The sequence below is a fragment of the Musa acuminata genome, chromosome BXJ3-5 (genome assembly GCF_036884655.1).
Source record: "Musa acuminata AAA Group cultivar baxijiao chromosome BXJ3-5, Cavendish_Baxijiao_AAA, whole genome shotgun sequence".
NCBI lineage: Eukaryota > Viridiplantae > Streptophyta > Magnoliopsida > Zingiberales > Musaceae > Musa > Musa acuminata.
In genome coordinates this window covers 6202395-6220122 of record NC_088353.1, presented here as the reverse complement: position 1 = coordinate 6220122, position 17728 = coordinate 6202395, and the positions used below count along the sequence as shown (strand labels likewise).

The following is a 17728-nucleotide window of genomic DNA, read 5'->3' as shown; positions in this document are numbered from 1 at the left end:
ACCGTGAGCGGGTCTTCGCTGGAGGGACTCCGGGAGTGCTATAGTATCCTGGAGGATCATATCCTCTGCGCCCCCAAGCCGGGACAGCGGGCGTACGACCCAGTCCCGAAGGGCTTCGCCTTGTCCCTTGATGCTCTGGAGGCGGGTTTGCATTTTCCTCTTCATCCTCTTATCGTGTCTTGCCTATCTCTCTGGCGGATTTCGCTGTCTCAGGTGGCACCAAACTCTTGGCGCTACCTGGTGGTATTCCTGGGGGAATGTCATTACGCCAACATCACCCCCACCCTCGACCTCTTTCTCTCTTGTTATCGCCTTTGCAAGGGTTCGGGGGGCTATTTCTTATCGGCCCGAACGAGCTTTTGTGTCGGGAGTGCCCCTTCTAGTAACAAAGGATGGAAGAGGAGGTTTTTCTATATTAGCAGCGCACAGGACTGGGGCTTCGGGGTTCGATGGTTCGCAAGGGCGATCGACAACACCACCCCCTGTTTGGGCGATGCAGAGCGCCAAGCTCTGGGGAGGCTCAGAGAGATTCTCCCCAGGTCGCAGGCCATTCGGACCATGACCGAACAATGGCTGGTCGAGGCGGGCCTTAGCCCGATGCCTCTGAGTACGTTAATAACGCTTGATTCGGGTTTTTGCGTGGTTGATTTTGGGTACTAACTTTTTCCGTCTCTTGCAGAAATGGTGAACCTCCGGTCGCTCCTGGGGGATCAGGCGTCGCAACCTCCTCTTCCAGTTCCGCCGGTCGACCTGCAACCCCCTCTCCCAGCTCTGTCGTTCGACCCACAACCCGACTCAGAGGACGCCCCGTTGTAGGTCGAGGCCGGGCGCCCTTCGAAGAAGGCGAACACAACCCCGTCGAGGGGGCCTGAAGCGGGCTCCCATCGCGGCGGGGCTGGACCTAGTCGATGGACGGTTGGGAAGGGTCTGCGCCTTGTTTCCGTACGCGACCTATGCTGACTCCCAGGCGAAGACGGGGAGCCGTACCTGATGTGGCTGGCGAGCGAGACCCCGCTCGGTGAGTCCAGCGAGCCCCTGGTCGCCTGCTGGGAGGGCTTGTCCCAGGGGGATACGGTGTGGGCCGGAGGATATCCTTCCGCAGCGTTCCTTCGAGGCGCACTCCATCCCGACATGGCTCGGGACTTGTACGTCCTGCCCTTGGAGGCGTTGCTCAACAAGTCCGCACAGTCGCTGGTCTGGGTAAGCATGTCTCCACTTTTCGGGTTCACCTGTCCGACGCCGACCTTCTTGACCCATTTCTCCTTATGTAGGGCCTCCACTATGCGACGGCCCTGATGGACAGGGTGCGTGACGCCGGCCGAGTTATTGGGGGCCTCGTCAACCGCAACGCCGAGCTCCATCGCCAGATCGCGGAAGTTCGAGCCAGGGCCAACCCGGAGGCCGTGGCGGCCGCCAAAAATCGCGTGGCAGACTTTGAGGCGGAGGCGGCGCGCCTCCGGTCGGAGCTTGAGGCCTCCAAGAAGGCGAACGAGGAGCTCCAACCCACGAAAGACAAGGAGCTCCTCGAAGCATACAAGAGGTCGAAGGGGTTCGAACTCGGGCTGATGCGGACGGGGCGGGTGTCCTTCGAATATGGATACCGAAGCACCACGTCCCGCTTCCGCGCTTGCCACCCTGGTCTTGAGGTGGAGGAGGACCCCTTTACTCCTCACCCCGAGGACCAGGGGGTAGACATGCCCGAGGAAGTCCCCTTTGACGACCGCTTGGAGGCCCCCTAATAGTAAAGAAGGGTCTTATATTTTGTTTTGCTAGTTGGTTTTTGTAAGTCGAGTCTTGTAAGTTGGCTTGCTTTTTAAATGAAAGAAAACTTTTTCTTCTCTCGTCAATCGTCTCCTTCTCCTTTTCCTGGGCAAAAAGCTTCTTCCTCCTCGGACGAAAAACCTCTTCCTCCTTAAACGAAAAGGTTTCTTCGTTTCAGACAAAAAACTTCTTAAGGTTCCAGACATTCCAGGTTCTCGGTAAGGGAGAACCGTTCATTGTCATGAGCCGGTAAGTACCCTGTCGTACCTTCCTATTGTAGACCCTTGCGACAGGCTCTCTTGTAAGAGAGGGCCTTCAGGTGTGCGTCGGCGCGTCGCTCCTCGAGCACGTCGAGGCTGGCACGAAGTCCCTCGTTCGAGAGTTCCTCGTCATAGCTCCTTTTCCAAAGGGTGGCAAGAGTCACCTCGGGTGGCAAGACAGCTTCGGTTCCGAACATCAGGCTGTACGGGGACTCTCCAGTCGCGGTCTTGGGGGTGGTGCGTAGTGACCATAGTACGCTAGGGAGTTCGTCCGTCCAGGCCGATCGGGCTGCGGACACTCTTCTTTTGAGTCCGTCCAAGATGGACTGATTGGTTACCTTCGCCAGCCCGTTCGTCTGAGGGTGGGCCACCGAGCTGAACCTTAGCTGGATGCCCTGACTGGCACAGAACTCCCGGAACCTTCTACCAGTGAACTGAGGTCCGTTATCCGTAATGATGGTTTTGGGCAACCCGAACCGAGTCACTAGGTTTCTCCATACGAACTTCTCCATTTGATGTTCCGTGATTGTCGCCAACGGCTCGACCTCGACCCACTTTGTGAAATAATCCACTCCTACGATGATGTACTTCCGTTGCCCCGAAGCCGGTGGGAAAGGTCCAAGCAGGTCCAAGCCCCACTGCGCGAATGGCCACGCGCATGGGGCTGAGCGGGACCGCGGGCTGTCGAGGTGCGCGGGCGTGTTCTTGGCATGAACCGCACCGCTGCACGTAAGCTTTCGCGTCCCGACACGTGGTCGGCCAGTAGTAACCTTGGCGGAGTATTTTGTGTGCCAAGGTTCGCCCGCCGATGTGTTCTCCGCAGACTCCCTCGTGGATCTCGGCTGGGACCGTCTGGGCTTCGTCGAGCTCCAAGCATCGTAGGAGGGGATAGGTGAAGGACCGCTTATAAAGCCGCCCACTCTCCTCGGTGTACCATGCGTGTGTACGACGCAGGTGTCGAGCCGCAACTTCGTCGTGGGGAAGGGTCCCATCCCGCTTGAAGTGTAGCAGCTCTTGCACCCATGTGATCGGCGCGCTGCCAGGGGCCGTAGCCGCTACTTCGACGGCGCGTGCAGGAAGCTCCTCGACCTCCGGCCATGCTTCGGGGGTCGGCTTTGATGCCAGCTTAGCTAGCGCGTCGGCTCGCTCGTTCTCTTCCCTCGGAACATTAGATAACGTAAAATAAGGGAACTTGGCAGTCAGGTCCCTTACCCGTGCCAGGTATTTCGCCATGGTTGGGTCCCGAGCTTTGTATCCACCGTTGAGTTGCTCGGCCACAAGCTGCGAGTCAGTGAGGACGTGTATAGCAGCCACCTGCATCTCGAGGGCCAAACTGAGTCCAGCGAGGAGCGCCTCGTATTCCGCTTTGTTGTTAGCGGCTTTAAACCCGAAGCGGAGGGAGCGCTCGAACGAGCGTCCGTCGGGGGCGATGAACTGGCTAGCGCGCTGAAGCATCTCGGGGACCGCGGCAGGGGGCCGCTCCACGAGAGACCAAAAGAACCTGGAAGGTCGCAGGGCTGTCATGAACGCCTACATCAATAGAGAGGGGTGAGAGTCCGATAGTCCCCGAATTTGGGTCATAAAACGGTTCACAAAATGGGAGAGGGGCTCGTCCTCCCTCTGGTTAAGTCCAAGGAGCAACGCCATGGACGGCTTTGGTCGAGCGTACGCCAGGAAGTTAAGCTCGAAGTCTTTAGCAAGTTGATCGAAGGAGGCGACGGTCCCGACCTTCAGGCCGTTGTACCACGCACGGGCTGGCCCTCGCAAGGTTGTTGGGAATGCCCTGCACATCAAGGCGTCATAAGTCCCGTATAGCGCCATCTGGGCGCGAAAAGCGGCCACGTGGTCTGTTGGGTCGGCAGCGCCGTCATACGCATCTAGCGAGGGAAGGCGGAAATGCGGCGGGATCGCTTGATCTTGTATCTCAGGGGTGAACGGGGATCCTTGCTGTCTGTCTGCCCCGAGCTCTCCTTTTGACTTACGAACTTCTTGTTGTACTTCGTCGAGTCGCTGACTGACGAGGCGCAACTGAGCTCGCAGGGCATTTGTCGAGTCGGCAGATGGAGCCTCGGGCTCGGGGCGGCTCGCGGTGTCTTCTGCCTCTCGGCTCCCGGGCCGGGCTACCGGGTTTCGAGGCAAGGTGGGGAACTCGGGAAGTGGTGCATGAGTCCGGGCGGGGGTCTCCTGCTGCCGCGAAGGCCGGGTCGCATGCGGGGAAGTCCGCTGGGATACGATCGGGACGATAGTCTGAACCATGTCTGTAAGAGCTCGAACTTGATGGGCGAGGTCGTGAAAGGCCTCGGATGAAATTGGCGACGGGCCGGCGGGAGCACCGTCGGGAGGTGATAAGCCCGGGTCGTTGAACAACCGCCAGTAACGCTCTGACGTTGCGGCGGGGTGTTCATCATGGGATTCACCATGCGGGGGGGTGTTCCGCCGGGATGGTCATCGTGGGCGGCCCGCCGGCTGTGGGTTTGCCGAAGTGGATTCGCTGATTGCTCGACATTCGGACGGGCCCTTCCTCTAGCGCCAATCTGTTATGGTAAGTAACGTTTTTAGCCGTGACCTCGGGGTCGACGCGACTGGTTCAGGGGTCCGAATGGCGGGAATCAGGCATAGCTCCCCTCGGGCTCTTGTGGTGGCCGATATCGGGGGATCCGGCTGGAACGTTCCGCGACGCCGGGTGGGGTCGGCTTTGGTCGAGTACCTGCACACAGGTCGGGTCGGCAGCTCGGCCCGACCCCTCCGACGATCAAGTCAATGATTGGGAGTGGAGTTTTGGGTGAAATCGTGTCCCCTTTCTCGTTTGGAGCCCGGGGGTATTTATAGGTGAGTTTGATGTTACCTGATGTGCCATCCTGCTGGAGCAGGGCCGTACCTCTGATGGCGTCTGTCGTCGTCGTGGGCGTTGCGTGGAAGGCCGAGCTGCCGCAGGGTATGGCGAGCTTCAATCGATGCCTTTCCTTGCCTCGGGCGGTCGTGCGGGGTCAGATGATGAGGTCGTCTGGGTACGGTGGGTGTGGGCGTACATCATGTTGGTTTTAATGCTTGCTCCTTGGGGCAGTGTGCCGTCCAGGGGTGACTGACATCGTGGGATATTACGTCAAATCAATTCATAATGTGAAAGGACGAAAGTGACCGGTGTTGAATTGATCAAAAGGATTAGATCATAACGAAAATGAGTGGCAGTCGTAATGAAAATAATGATGATTGGATTCTGATTATAAATAACAAAAATCGATTAATAAGATTATATATTTATTCCCTCCCTAATCCATTATTCATAACAATCATGTAAGGAATAGAAAGAAAAAATAAGACGAGTCTAGTTCTGCATGTAGATTAATATCACTATAAATTTTAGATATAACGACAGTGTATTTTAGATCAAGTAAAGACTTTCTGTGTAGAATCGAATGGTATGCATCATATAATATTTGATCTAGTATTATTTGATTTTAGTCCAAAGGTTCTTTGCATAATAGTAATATAATCATAATTTTTATACTTATAATTAGTATGAAAATATATACAATTTATACTATGTGTATTAGATATTGATAAAAATTATGATAAAAAAATAATTATTAGACTTATTATACTATTTTATAAAATTTGTGTACATGTGTAAAATATATTTTTAATGTTTCATAATTCAATTAAATAAAATTATTTTTAAATAACCTCTTATTTTATTTATTTTTATTTTTATATCTTATTAATTATTGTGTTAAGTAGGAGATGCTAGATTATAATAATTTTTTTAATTACCATTTTAGGACCTTCTATAAACTCTTTTAATTCTTAATCTATCTTTTATAATAGTCATGTGAAAAACAAAACAAAAAACAAGAAGACAATCTAATTCTCCTTATAAATCGACATCACTCTATATTTTAGATCTGACGATGATATATCTATAAATCAAATAATTTTTTAAAAAATATCGAAAGATATATTTATTATTATTTAATTTTAATTTTTTTCCTGATGCATGGAAACAGAGAAGATGAAAGTACTCAACGGTGATCATTCCCATAACACTAGAAGTTAAGAGAACAATTGGTTAGTCTTCCACAAACAATTTTCAAAGGAGTTCCGAGTCAAGAATTTGATACGTTGTCAAGCAATCATGAAGTCATGGTGCTCGATGTTCTGTTCAGTGATGCATTTTGATCCCTCGATGGAGTACAACACACTGCACTTGCTGAACAACGTTCTTGCTACATAAACTCACACAGTTCTGCCAAAAGAATTTATAACTTTGGGAAATCTTGCTTTGCTGAGAGCAATCCCAAGAGATTGCAGTACATGTCATTTTGATGAAGTGGGAAAGGCCCAACGTCTGTATATCATTCGCATGTAAACCGTCCTCTCGAAAAGCTTTACAAAGCAATGAGACATGAGAGCCTCTTTGTGCCTCTTCCTGGGTATACTCCATCTTCTCCTTGTCTCACACCAATTCTGTCAACCGGTTGATGAGCAACATCAACAGGCGCCAACCGGTGATGTTTCTGGTTTAGACATATTTGATCTTGTACTTTGGGGTGATGGGTTGTCAACATTTATCACTGTGAAAGATGAATCAGCAGTGTAATGCAAGGGAGTTGTGTCAAGCCAAAAGCACAAAAACCATCCAGTTCCTAGCATGCGACACATTTTCCTGATGACTTCCATATTCTCCCTTCGAGAGATATAACCATCACGGTAACATCATCATGGTACTTTCGGCGATCCCCCTGAGGTATATCCAATAGTTCACAGAAGTCTAAACCTGCAAGTTAGCTCATCAAGCATAAGTATGAATAACTAGAATCTGCTGACACAGTTTCATCAAAATTTTGGAAAAACTATGACTCTGCACAATATTAAGAAAAGAGAGCAGCATCTATCCAATTTGCTTTGAAATTGAAAGATTCTTGAATCTTGATAACTTCAGTTCTTAAGTGATCAATCCACATTCAGATAGGAAATATAGAACTTGTTTTATGGTGACCATAATGCAGTTCTCATTGCTTCAGCTCAACATTAGTGCTTCATGATGTGCACTGGGTGAAATCCCAATGTGAAAGTGTCTTTCAGAACATGGTGTTCCAGAGACCAAATGATCCTAGGAAGGATGAATTTGTTAAGCGTGTCCTCAATTAAGGCTTCATACATCCGAGTGCCATCTATGAAAGAAACAAATTTCCCACCTAAGTCTACCTATGGTCTGTCAGGCTTCAAGAACCAAGCCCCAATATTCAAATTGATTTTGTTTTGAGTTTTGGCATTATTGATATTTCAGATGGTTCCAATGTTTAAATTTGATTTCAGTCATAACTGACAAATTTATAAAGTTGGAGAATTCACAGATGAAAAAAAATAAAAAACAAGATAGTAAAGATAAATCATTTTAATGGAATTTACTGAATCTAGAGTTAAACCTTGCACCGGTAGGAGCCTCATGTGCTGGCTTCAGCCTTTCTTTAATCAATAAGATCTCAAAATAAAATTAGTTTCCCTTGTGTTGTTATTCATGAAACCTCAAGAGTAAACAAAATTCTGAACATTATTGCGTATCTATAATTCTATATTTCTACTGTATAGTCTTTAAGTTATCAAGATCCAAGGAAACAATTTCTGGTTAGAATGATTTACCTGTCAACTAAATTAACGTGGCATTGAAATCTAGGGTATCAACGGATGCATTAATCCTGTTGGTTCATTGCTTTTGAATTACCATAAAAGCATATCTTGAAAAGAAAAAATTCAATGTTTTCAGTTCATGTCATCACATTTTGGAAGAGAATCTAATGCTTGACAATCTGAATATATAGGAGATAAAATATCCTAGGTTGATCATACTTTAAAAGAAACTCTAAAATCCTGAGAAGAAACACACTCAACTGTTTATTTTCACGTGTAATACTTCATTCTTCCAGTTCTTGAATCAGAATTCAATCTGATGTTGATAAAATGCAAGATTCTTTTACTTTATCATTAGACATAAGAATAACTTTAAATTTGGAGATAAAACATCTTGTGCAAGAAGTTCATTTGGCCTCCTGACACTGAAGAACTAACTCCCATTCCTGAAATATCTAGAATCTTGGCTGATACTCCAGAGCATATTCACCAGATGGAGCATCCATCTTTCTGAACATATTATGAATCTACAAAATGACAAAACGTTTCTCATCTCCTCTTTTCAATTTCCACTGTGTTCACTTTCAAAACTTTATACAGTGTCTGTTGTACTGTTATGTTTTGAGCATAGTTCTACATATTATGAAACTACAAAACTACAAAACGTTTCTCATCTCCTCTTTTCAATTTCCACTGTGTTCACTTTCGAAATCATACTTTTCAAATAGATTTCGGCTTCAAAGCGTAATCTACATGGTACTTGAAATATTTTGAGCATAGTTCTAATATCAGCTCCATAACATCATTATAAACTTTGAATATCTATACACCTCATCAAAGAAAAGTAGACACCTGTCTTTACACCAAAACTTTCTGCTAAATCTTGAAAAGGTTTACTGTACTATGATGACATTTTGCTTTCTCAATACGAATGCAACTACTTTTTAAGCAGCAAATGAGAAACTTATTTTAGACATCATTAACTTTGTGGCTTGGATTTCTTTGCATGTCTACTCAGTTGCCATTTTCATAAAATGTTTAGCTACTAATCTAATGTGCTATATGTAGAATTATTTGGAGATGAATCTTGAATTTATTAGCATTTCCTTTAATAGGAACCCCATATTAACGTCATATAATGAAAAGGATATCTAAGACTGCTCGGGTGGAAGGCAACGAGAAGAAATCCCATGGACAACTTTCATTTTGTACAAGAACCATGGAAAGGTGTTATTTTAGAAGTAGCCAACTTATGCAAAAAAACAATGCTGTTATTTGTTTGTAGAAGTGACCAAAATAAGAATATTGCTAGAGATTTAACATGAAAATCAATAAGAACCATTCTGGAGCCAAGGACAAATTTCAACCGAAACAAGTGCAACAAACATGTGTTCTAGTAGAATACTTCGACACTTAATACACAACTGAGAAAATAAGTGCAGATGAAAATCTTACCAGCTTGATTGGCTGCACGGAAGAGTAGTTCTTCTATTAAACTTTGGGCAGGATCTCCATCTGGAAATCTCTCCATGAAACTTTCAACATGTAATACAACCTCTTCATTGCTCAGATACTGATAAAGACCATCAGAAGAGAGAATCAAGAAGTGATCGTTTGCTCCCAGTTTATGGTGACAAAGCGAAGGTGTACTAGATATATATGGTGCGGTTCCGATGTACTCATTCCGAAACATTTCCAATAATGCATTGTTCCATTTGGGCTGCAGAAATGGAAAGTCAAGAAAGTTATAGTAAATAAAAAAATGCAGCAAATTGTTCTTTTTTCTTCTTTCATCTTTTGTGCAGAAATTACAAATTGATGGTCTGTTTTTATGATTAGTTGGTGACATATACCAAACTGGAATGCATCATTACCTGCTTGAGGTAACCAGCACCAAAAGCTCGTGTGACTTTCAGTCGCCCCTTTACTCTATCATTGAAAATGCATTTATTGTCATCTGGATGTTCTCGTCTTATCCTAAGGACTTCCTGCAGAAACATAATTTCATTTAACAGAAAAATACAATATGCTTAAATGCACGTTACAGGCAAATGCTAAATCTGGTAGATTACTCAAAATGCTCCATGAGGTGAAACCTACTGTGTGCAAGTGAACACCACCACCAAACTCAGCCTTGAACTATGCTGTATCATTCTAAGAGCTCCCTATAGACATATAAAGATAGGAAATCAAAACTACTTCCAAACTACAGCTGAGAAACCAAGGCAGATAGCCAATTTGCGTGTAACCTCTGTTCTTCTAAGTATGGAACAATTATATAGCCAAAGGTTGAACATTATACCATCTCTTAAACCGTAAAAGGAAAACTTCTTGGGATCTAAACAAATTTGTAAACTAGACACATCTTCTTCAATGCAGTGTTACCTCTTCAATGCTCGTACTATGATCAGTTGATAGCTGCAATGCCCCCAGTTCTATCACTCCTCTACTCAAACCTTCAATCTCCATACTCTCTCCATTCCCCTCAACTCCTTTGTTTGCCTCGTTCACATTGGCCTTCTCCAAATCTGCCCCAAAGCTACCATTGTTTCTCCCTTCGATGTGCCCCTGTGGTCTATACTGTGCCACGATTGCCCGGCTGTCTCCCACATTCATCACATACACGTCCTCATCCCTCATCAAGACCACCAGCAGGCAGGATCCCATCAGCGCCAACTCAGGATTGCAATCCATCACCCTATCCGTCATCTCCAAGTATTCCACCTCGGTGACCTCCAACGCTCGTGCAAGCGCTGCCAACACCAGCCCGTGTTCTGCGACAGGGCCCTTCTTTCTCCTCCTGCGTCTGCTTCTGCCCGTCACTTCCTTGATCTCCTTGGCCTTCGCTTCCGAATCATATCTGTACTTGGGGAACCACATTCTCCGACCCTCCTTCCGCCAGCTCCCGATCCCATACCTCAGCTTCGACAGAGTGAACGCGAACCCGCCCGACCCTGCGGAGAAGTCCAATTCACCATCGCCGTGACCCTCGGCGAGGAATTCCCACAGCCGCCTTGCGACCTTGGAATCTTCTTGAAAGGTGACCTTTTTCTCGCTCCCTTCCTCTAAACCCTCATCCTCAGCGCCACCCTCCTCCACCTCTTCCCAAAACAGACCTCGGAGCTCGTTGAACACCGCACGGTAGAGATTGCCGACGAGAAATTCTGGGGCTTCCGGCCCATTGAACCCGTCGTAGATCCCGACGAAGAGCCACCGCTGCTCCTCGGAGACGACCACGTGGACCCGGTCCTCCCCAGCCTTCCCGTGGGCCCACTGCACTTTTCCCTCGGTGGCGGCCGCGGCGGGGTCTTCTTGCTGATCGCCTTGCCGCGACGGGAAGCTGCGGAGGGGGAAAACCCACGGACGGTTCTTCTCCGAGATGCTCCGCCGGAGAAGCAGCGGCTTACGGAACCTCCTGGCGATGCCTCGGCGCTTCTTCTTCACGAGAGGACCGGAGAAGGGAACGGGCTCCAGGGGCCCGGAAAGCGCCCCGCGCTCGATCGGGCCGGACATGAAGAACCCGCGATCGAGCGGCCCGGATGCTGCGCAGCCGCCGCCGCATCCAGCGGCGGAGAGCTGGAGCGGAAGAGCTGAGAAGGACGAGGAGCTCCGGAACCCGGCGGGGTGCGGCCGGCCAGCGGCGTCGTAGAGCGGGAGAGGGGCGGAAGAGTTGGCGGAGACCGAGGCGCCGGAGATGGTCTTGAAGGCGGTCTCCCCGCCTCCGTCGCCGCCAGCCGAGGAGACGGAGGAGGCGCGAGAGTGGACCGGGGAGGAGGAGCGGACGTAGCAGAAGGAATGGCCGAGGGTCTCCTCCAGCGGGCCGAGCTCGAAGGTCGGGCGACCGCCGTCGGAGTCGCCGACATCGGCGGCGCCAGCGGATGGGCGGAGGCAGTGAAGGAGGCGGTGTCGGGAGGCGCCGCTCCCCATGGCGATCGATCCCCAACAAATCCCTCGCTGACACGCGCACTCCGCTCTGCTATCTTCTCTGGCGGAAGGAGACGGGGAAGGCGAGACGGCTCACTCCATCCCACCCAAATCACCCGTCTTTATTTGGTCCATTTTTTCGATTTATTTTAATCTCTTATAATATATATAATAATTCTTCTTCCTCCCTCCCCTCCATTTTAATTCAAAATACCGGGAATAAAACGTAAAACGACTCCTCCACTCGTCCCACCCATCTCGGTTTCGATTGGTTGTTCGCTGGTTTTGCCAGTGGCGCCCGTCTGAGCCCCACAACATCCGCCAATCAAAGAGCGGGTAGCTCTGTGGCCGAACACGAAAGGTATGGAAGAGTGTTGGTGGGAATAAAAAGAGAGGAGGGGGCGCTTTGGTGCGGCTTCTCTGCTGCCGGCCCGCCTTGGGGACAGCGCTGACGTGGCGCGACTCTCGATGACGTGGCCTCCGTGCGACGCAAGTCAACTACGCTCCGCCGACTCCGCCCGTGGGTTTCGCGAGAAATTACGCCGAACGGGGACCGGACCATCGGACCGCCGGTAGGAAGCCACGTCTCGGCGAGGGAATCCATCGGACGGCGCGACAAGCGACGTCGATGTCACGGAGTCAAAGGAGCACGAGCCGCTGTCTCGCACCCGCATGCAACCGCTGACGCTCCCCCGGACGGGATCCTCTCCAACAGACGCTGTAGCGGATCCGACCCGCGATCGGAGCGCTGCCAGAGATCCAGTTACCGATCTAGACGGCGGTGATTCGGATTGTATGCTTCCATTTGAAACACAACCGTGGATGCGATCCCTCTCCGAAGACAAAAGTAAACGGAGAACTGGCGCAATAAGTCGGAAGGAGGGTGAATCCGTTTCCCCGACCGCCCGTCGGGGAATCGTTTGCAGGAGTGTCGACGTTTCCTTTTCGCAGTACAAAGGGAAGAGACGAGGAAAAGCCTGCAAGTCAAATGGCGTTCAGAGACTGACTGCCCTGTCTGTACTTGCTATTAAATATATATGTATTCGGATTAACATAATATTTGTTTTCCATTTGGGATTGGGAAGTCCGGAAAGAACGACAGCAGCACGCAAAGCATGAGGAAACGTGGTCAGTAGAGAGAGGGCGGGAGCCCACTTGCCACCCTTTTGCTTTCTCCTCCGCCTCTCCCCCTTATCTTTGTTGCAGGGTGAAGTCTCATGGTGGCGCAGACTCGCAATTCTTTTCTTCTCGCTGGTTCGCCTCCCCGCTTTGGCACCCGCCTTGTTAGTGGTCGTAGCAGCGATTAGGATCAGCGCCGGGGGAGGTTGAGAAAAGGAGCAGACGTTGGGTGGGTGCGGTGGGGCCGAGGGAGGCGGCAGTAGAGTCAAAGGGGTTGATTGGTGAGAGCAGGACAGGGGCCCGCCGGAGGGGAGAGAGAGAGAGAGAGGGCAAGTGTGGGAGGTGGCAAAGGGACAGCTTTCCGGTTGTCTGCTTGCAAGCAGAAACGTATGCCAAGGAAGTCAAAGTAATTGAGCTCTCGGTCTCATCCTGAGGGAGGAATCTTGGACTTTTGTTGCTCTGCTCCACTTCAAATCTGCGTGCACACACACATATAATTAATTATGTGGTTTGGAATCCAAATCACTGTTTAGGAAAATTATTAGAGTTGATTAAAGTATGAGAGGACGAAGGACTCGTGGAAGGATATGTCCATGTTTGACTCGAACAATTTGGCATTATCAACTGGAGCAGAAACAAGAAGCAAAATAGAACAGGTTCTACTTGGCCAAAAGTCCATCTGAGTAGTAGTGATGAGTTGACATGTCAACAGTGTTGTGATGCAACTCTGTCAGATGTTGTGATTATTAAACAAAGTGTTGACTGCTAAGTAGGACAAAATAAAGATAGATTAGCATAATCTAATTGGGCTAGATTTGATTTGTTTGTTAAGTATTATCAGCTGGGTAGGTGAGATTAATTGGGTCCAGAATAGCTTAGTGATTCAGGATTTGGGCACCAACCTTAGTGATCATTAGGTGTTAGGAGGAGCTTTAAGCATGTTTGTGTGCTGCTGTTCTTTGACTCTGCATGAACATGGTTTGCATTATATTTCAACACATTGATAAGCCCTAGTCATTGAAACATAGATTGAATCATGAATTTTCTAGATCTAAAGATATGCAAACAACTACACCAGTGTTCACTGCATGCTGCAGTGTGCCTACAGTAAGGTTGGTGATGAGGTAGTAGACCTTGTATGAGGTTTGAGTGATGGACTTGAATGGGCTTCTCCAGCCTCAAAGGCAGAGCCCATGGCCTAGCTCATATTAAAGGGCCAGTTGAAGTTTCTCTCTCTCTCTCTCTCTCTCTCTCTCTCTCTTATCTCTGTATCATGACTTTGAATGTGGGGCTTGATAATTTGTGTTGCAAGAAAATTGTTGTCTGTAGACTTTCTTGTTGTGACTGCATACAATGTCAAGAAAGAAGATGAAGTGTGCAGACAACTTGAAGCTGTTTCATGGCCTACAAGAGTATCTCACAAAATACATCTCCTTGCTGCTTTCCACTGAAACAAAGAGTGTTAGGTCTTCTTTATCTTTCCAACATGGAAATCAGATTCCAAATGTCTTCCAAGCAACAGCTCTCCTGCCCTGTGAAAGCCTGTGCAACAGTTCTATGATAAGTCCAATCATACATTTGTGTGTGATCCTGTCAGTTCAACTGTTTCTCACCCACGCATGTTGGCTTAAATAGATAGATGATCATTTTCTTGATAGCCATATATTAGAGTTCACCCTGTTGATGGAGTAGAATGAATGGATGGGCACTGTTCCCAGGTTTACTTTCTTGCTAAAGCCATGCAAATATTATGACTGCAAATGGAGAACTCATGTTCCTGCAGCTTAATCAAGGATTTATGTACTGTGTTAACAATCAGGATATATGGGAATCAAACATTTATCTTGAGAAGGGAAAGAACTCATGCAAAGTAATAACAACTCTTTTCCTACAAAGATTTTATGTATGCTCTCTCTCTCTCTCTCTCTCTCTATATTCTTTAATAGTATGGGGAGAAAATATTCTTATCCTGTCATGGAAAAGGAATATTACCAGGAAATATTGCTTCCATGGCTTCATCATGGGGGCATCAAATGTCATCTCATCAATCAACAACTTCTTTGATGTGCCTTCCTTGTTTTGATTCCTCAAGTTGCTCTATATCTTCACCCCTCCACTTCTACCTCATCCCCACTCTTGCAGCTTCCATGGAGAACTCAGAACAGGTCTTGAGTGAGAGCTGCAACTCTTACAGGTGGTTGATGTGCGTCAAATCCTCACTTGACTCCCTTGGTGACAGCCACCGCTCCTTCGACACCCAAGACGGCAGCTCCTTCATCGAAGTTGACCCTGAATGCATCTCCCTGCGTTGGGCAATCGATGCCAATGGCTTCGGTTTTGATCTGCCAAGATCACAGTCTTCAGATCACATCCTCTTCTCCAGTGGTCTCCTTCAGTTGCCTGTTCTCGACAAATCTGAGTCGCTGAGTTCATCAAGGTCACTTCTTTCCCTGCCCAACCACTGCCGGAGTATATCCTCATCCTTGATCTCTTCGACTCTCTTCCATTCAGCACACGACACACCCTCATCCAGAAGTCTCGCTTCAAGGAATGCAAAGTTGAGGCACTGTGCTGGATGTCTGAAGAAGGTTATATGGAGATACATGTGCTTTCTGATGCACTTATGTGAGAAGGTAAAAACCTTGAGATTGACTTCATCAAGATCAGAGAAGAGCTGCACGAACTTGGCTGGGAGTTCTCGGAGGACGAGTGATTCCTGCTCGAGCATAGAATGTTGCAACAGCTATGCTGATATATCAATCCATGATGCAATTCTTCACTGCAAAAAATCAAATGTAAGATGCTTACATGTTTACAACACCTGCTATTAATCTTCAATTGTATTCTTAAGAAAGATCATTTGGAGTTTCTTCTTACCTTCTTCCTTTGTTCTGTGTTAGGAGCAGGATAAGTGATCAGGATTGTAGAAGAGCAAGGAAGAAAGGAACCAGTTTCTCCATTTTCATCAGGGATGAACTCTCCACAAAGAATGAGAAATCAATTATATTTGATCCATGCAGTCAAAGAAAGAAATGACAACCATAAAAGAAAGAAAGAGAGTCATCTTCCTACGGTTAACTTCCTCTGTCTCTTGGTTTCAAGAAAGTGTAATTTCCACTGTTCAGAGAACAAAGAACAGCAAATGTATATTTATGGGTCTTGTGAAATGCCACCATGTAATAGATTGCAACCAGATCATGTTTTCTGTGCATTATCTATCCAATGATTTGTTTTTGAGAAGAAGGCATTGATCCATCGGGTACAGTTAATCTCACAAAGCTTGAATTAGTCTAGGTGATTTGCAGGTAACATACATTTCATGGAGACTTGGTCAGGAAGAAGAGATGAACAAGTCCTACCAAAAAGCATCTGAAACATCTGCATAAGCTAGTGGTGAGTAGGTCAGAAAGGATCCAAGTTAGTCACATGTGAAGGTACAAACAAGAGAACAGAAGAAAGATGTGCTGTGTCTCATTGTTGGCTTACCTGAGGGAGATACGAATCCTTCAGCAACTCAAGTTGGCTAACTTCATCTTCTTGGATCTTCATTGAAGGGTGACCTCCATGCCGCCTTTTGACAGATTGGCTACTTGGTTCAGTGTCAATCCTAGAGAAAACACCACCAGCATTGCAGCAACTGTAATTTAATGCTTATTAAACCTTAGGGAAACACTGCTAGAAAATTTCATTTATATAACCAACCTTTTCAACCAACAACACCAGCATTGCAGCAACTGGTTCTGTCATTCCACAAGGCTGCTATGTAAGGTGCAGTACCAGGGATGTTCATGACAAGTTAGAGCCTAGTGAACACACTAATGTAAGCCAAGCATGATCATGATCATTCAGTAACATATGTTGAAATCATAGTTGATATGACCCAGATCTTGACAAGGTATCCAATGTAGCTATTGTAGTCGGCTCATCAGTAGAGAGACCTACCGATCCCAGGCCTCGATTCCTTGTAGATTGCCTTTTCTTTGAGTTGAGCTTATTTCAGGCATCAGAATGTAAACATATTCTGCATCACTCATTATTTATCAAACTGGAACCACATGTATACTATTATCTTTTTGCCTTTGCATTCAATTAGTAGTAGGATATACATATCAAACATCCACATTCTCTGAAAACCTAGATTTATTTGCTCTGAGATGTTTCCTTAAAATCTTTTCATCAACCAAAGAGAGTTTCCAAGTCATGCAAAACAGAAAGCTTTCTTCTTGTCAATACTACAAGGTCATAATTCAGAGTAACAAGTTTTTGGCAGTCAAACTAGCCAATGCTTACTTGAATCTGCCTCCAGTCACAAACATTTCACTTGATATAAATCTCATGTTCACAAATGTTCAATTATACACTTGCTTCGAGTACTGGCCATTTCAAGTGCCCTCTTCAACAGCATATCCATGTATTGAACATAGGCATCGGCATCCTGTTTTGTCTCTAAATGCTTCTCCACCTGCAAACTAAACTACAAAGACAACAACTTAGTAAATGCAACACTAGACTGAAGAATTATTAATAATAATTCTCACTTCTGTAACAAGGAAACTGATGATTTTGCAATAGTTGACGAAAAGTTCACATGATTTCATCTTGTTGAGGTCTACTATATTGATGAACATGGCATAATTGGTGCTGATAATACTATAAGACATTGACAAAGAATTCTTAATCGATTTACATTGTCTAATATATTTTTGGTTAGTAAGTAATTAGTATAAATATTTATGGGCCAGAATTTTCTTTTTTCATTTGAGGGATACCATAACGGATGCAATATATACCAAGTAATTGAAATATATAAGCTAGCACCAATGTTTGAAACTTCATCATATTGGCATCGTCATCAAGATATCAACCGCCAAGTAGATGTTTAATGCATTGCAGAACACACAAAAGTGACAGCGATTCTAAGTAAAAGTACGTTTGGAAACAGATCTAACCATGAGACTGTTTGGCTCTCATATTTCCAGAATATTAGTTTAGGCCTTACCAGGTGATCCGTGCAAGATAGAAACTAGCAGAAACTT

General features: G+C 46.7%; 2 protein-coding genes and 1 long non-coding RNA gene across 3 annotated transcripts; 1 reads left to right on the top strand and 2 right to left on the bottom strand.

Moving 5' to 3' along the window:
* Positions 1–2032: 2032 nt before the first annotated feature.
* On the bottom strand, positions 2033–3545 carry LOC135639177 (uncharacterized). Its single transcript, XM_065152971.1, has 2 exons — positions 2610–3545; positions 2033–2455 (listed from the first exon to the last, which is right to left on the bottom strand). The coding sequence occupies exons 1-2, from the start codon at positions 3543–3545 to the stop codon at positions 2033–2035; spliced, it is 1359 nt and encodes a 452-aa protein (XP_065009043.1).
* A 2572-nt stretch (positions 3546–6117) lies between these two features.
* LOC135583431 (probable protein phosphatase 2C 26) lies at positions 6118–11691 on the bottom strand. The gene is made up of 4 exons (XM_065152476.1): positions 10035–11691; positions 9524–9637; positions 9105–9369; positions 6118–6795 (listed from the first exon to the last, which is right to left on the bottom strand). Exons 1-4 carry the CDS (start codon positions 11574–11576, stop codon positions 6665–6667), a joined length of 2052 nt encoding a protein of 683 aa, XP_065008548.1. The 5' UTR covers positions 11577–11691; the 3' UTR covers positions 6118–6664.
* A 3113-nt stretch (positions 11692–14804) lies between these two features.
* On the top strand, positions 14805–15903 carry LOC103984890 (uncharacterized). Its single transcript, XR_010496507.1, has 2 exons — positions 14805–15487; positions 15593–15903. It is a non-coding gene; the product is annotated as an uncharacterized LOC103984890 (long non-coding RNA).
* Positions 15904–17728: the final 1825 nt, after the last annotated feature.

Bases quoted from the DNA above. Each gene is read 5' to 3' on its own strand.
- LOC135639177 (XM_065152971.1), bottom strand. From the start codon at position 3,545: ATGACAGCCCTGCGACCTTCCAGGTTCTTTTGGTCTCTCGTGGAGCGG. The intron at 2,456-2,609 runs GTACATCATCGT...AACGGACCTCAG, and splicing joins CCGGCTTCGGGGCAACGGAA to TTCACTGGTAGAAGGTTCCG.
- LOC135583431 (XM_065152476.1), bottom strand. From the start codon at position 11,576: ATGGGGAGCGGCGCCTCCCGACACCGCCTCCTTCACTGCCTCCGCCCA. The intron at 9,638-10,034 runs GTAACACTGCAT...ATGTTTCTGCAG, and splicing joins ATAGTACGAGCATTGAAGAG to GAAGTCCTTAGGATAAGACG. The intron at 9,370-9,523 runs GTAATGATGCAT...CCATTTCTGCAG, and splicing joins GTGCTGGTTACCTCAAGCAG to CCCAAATGGAACAATGCATT.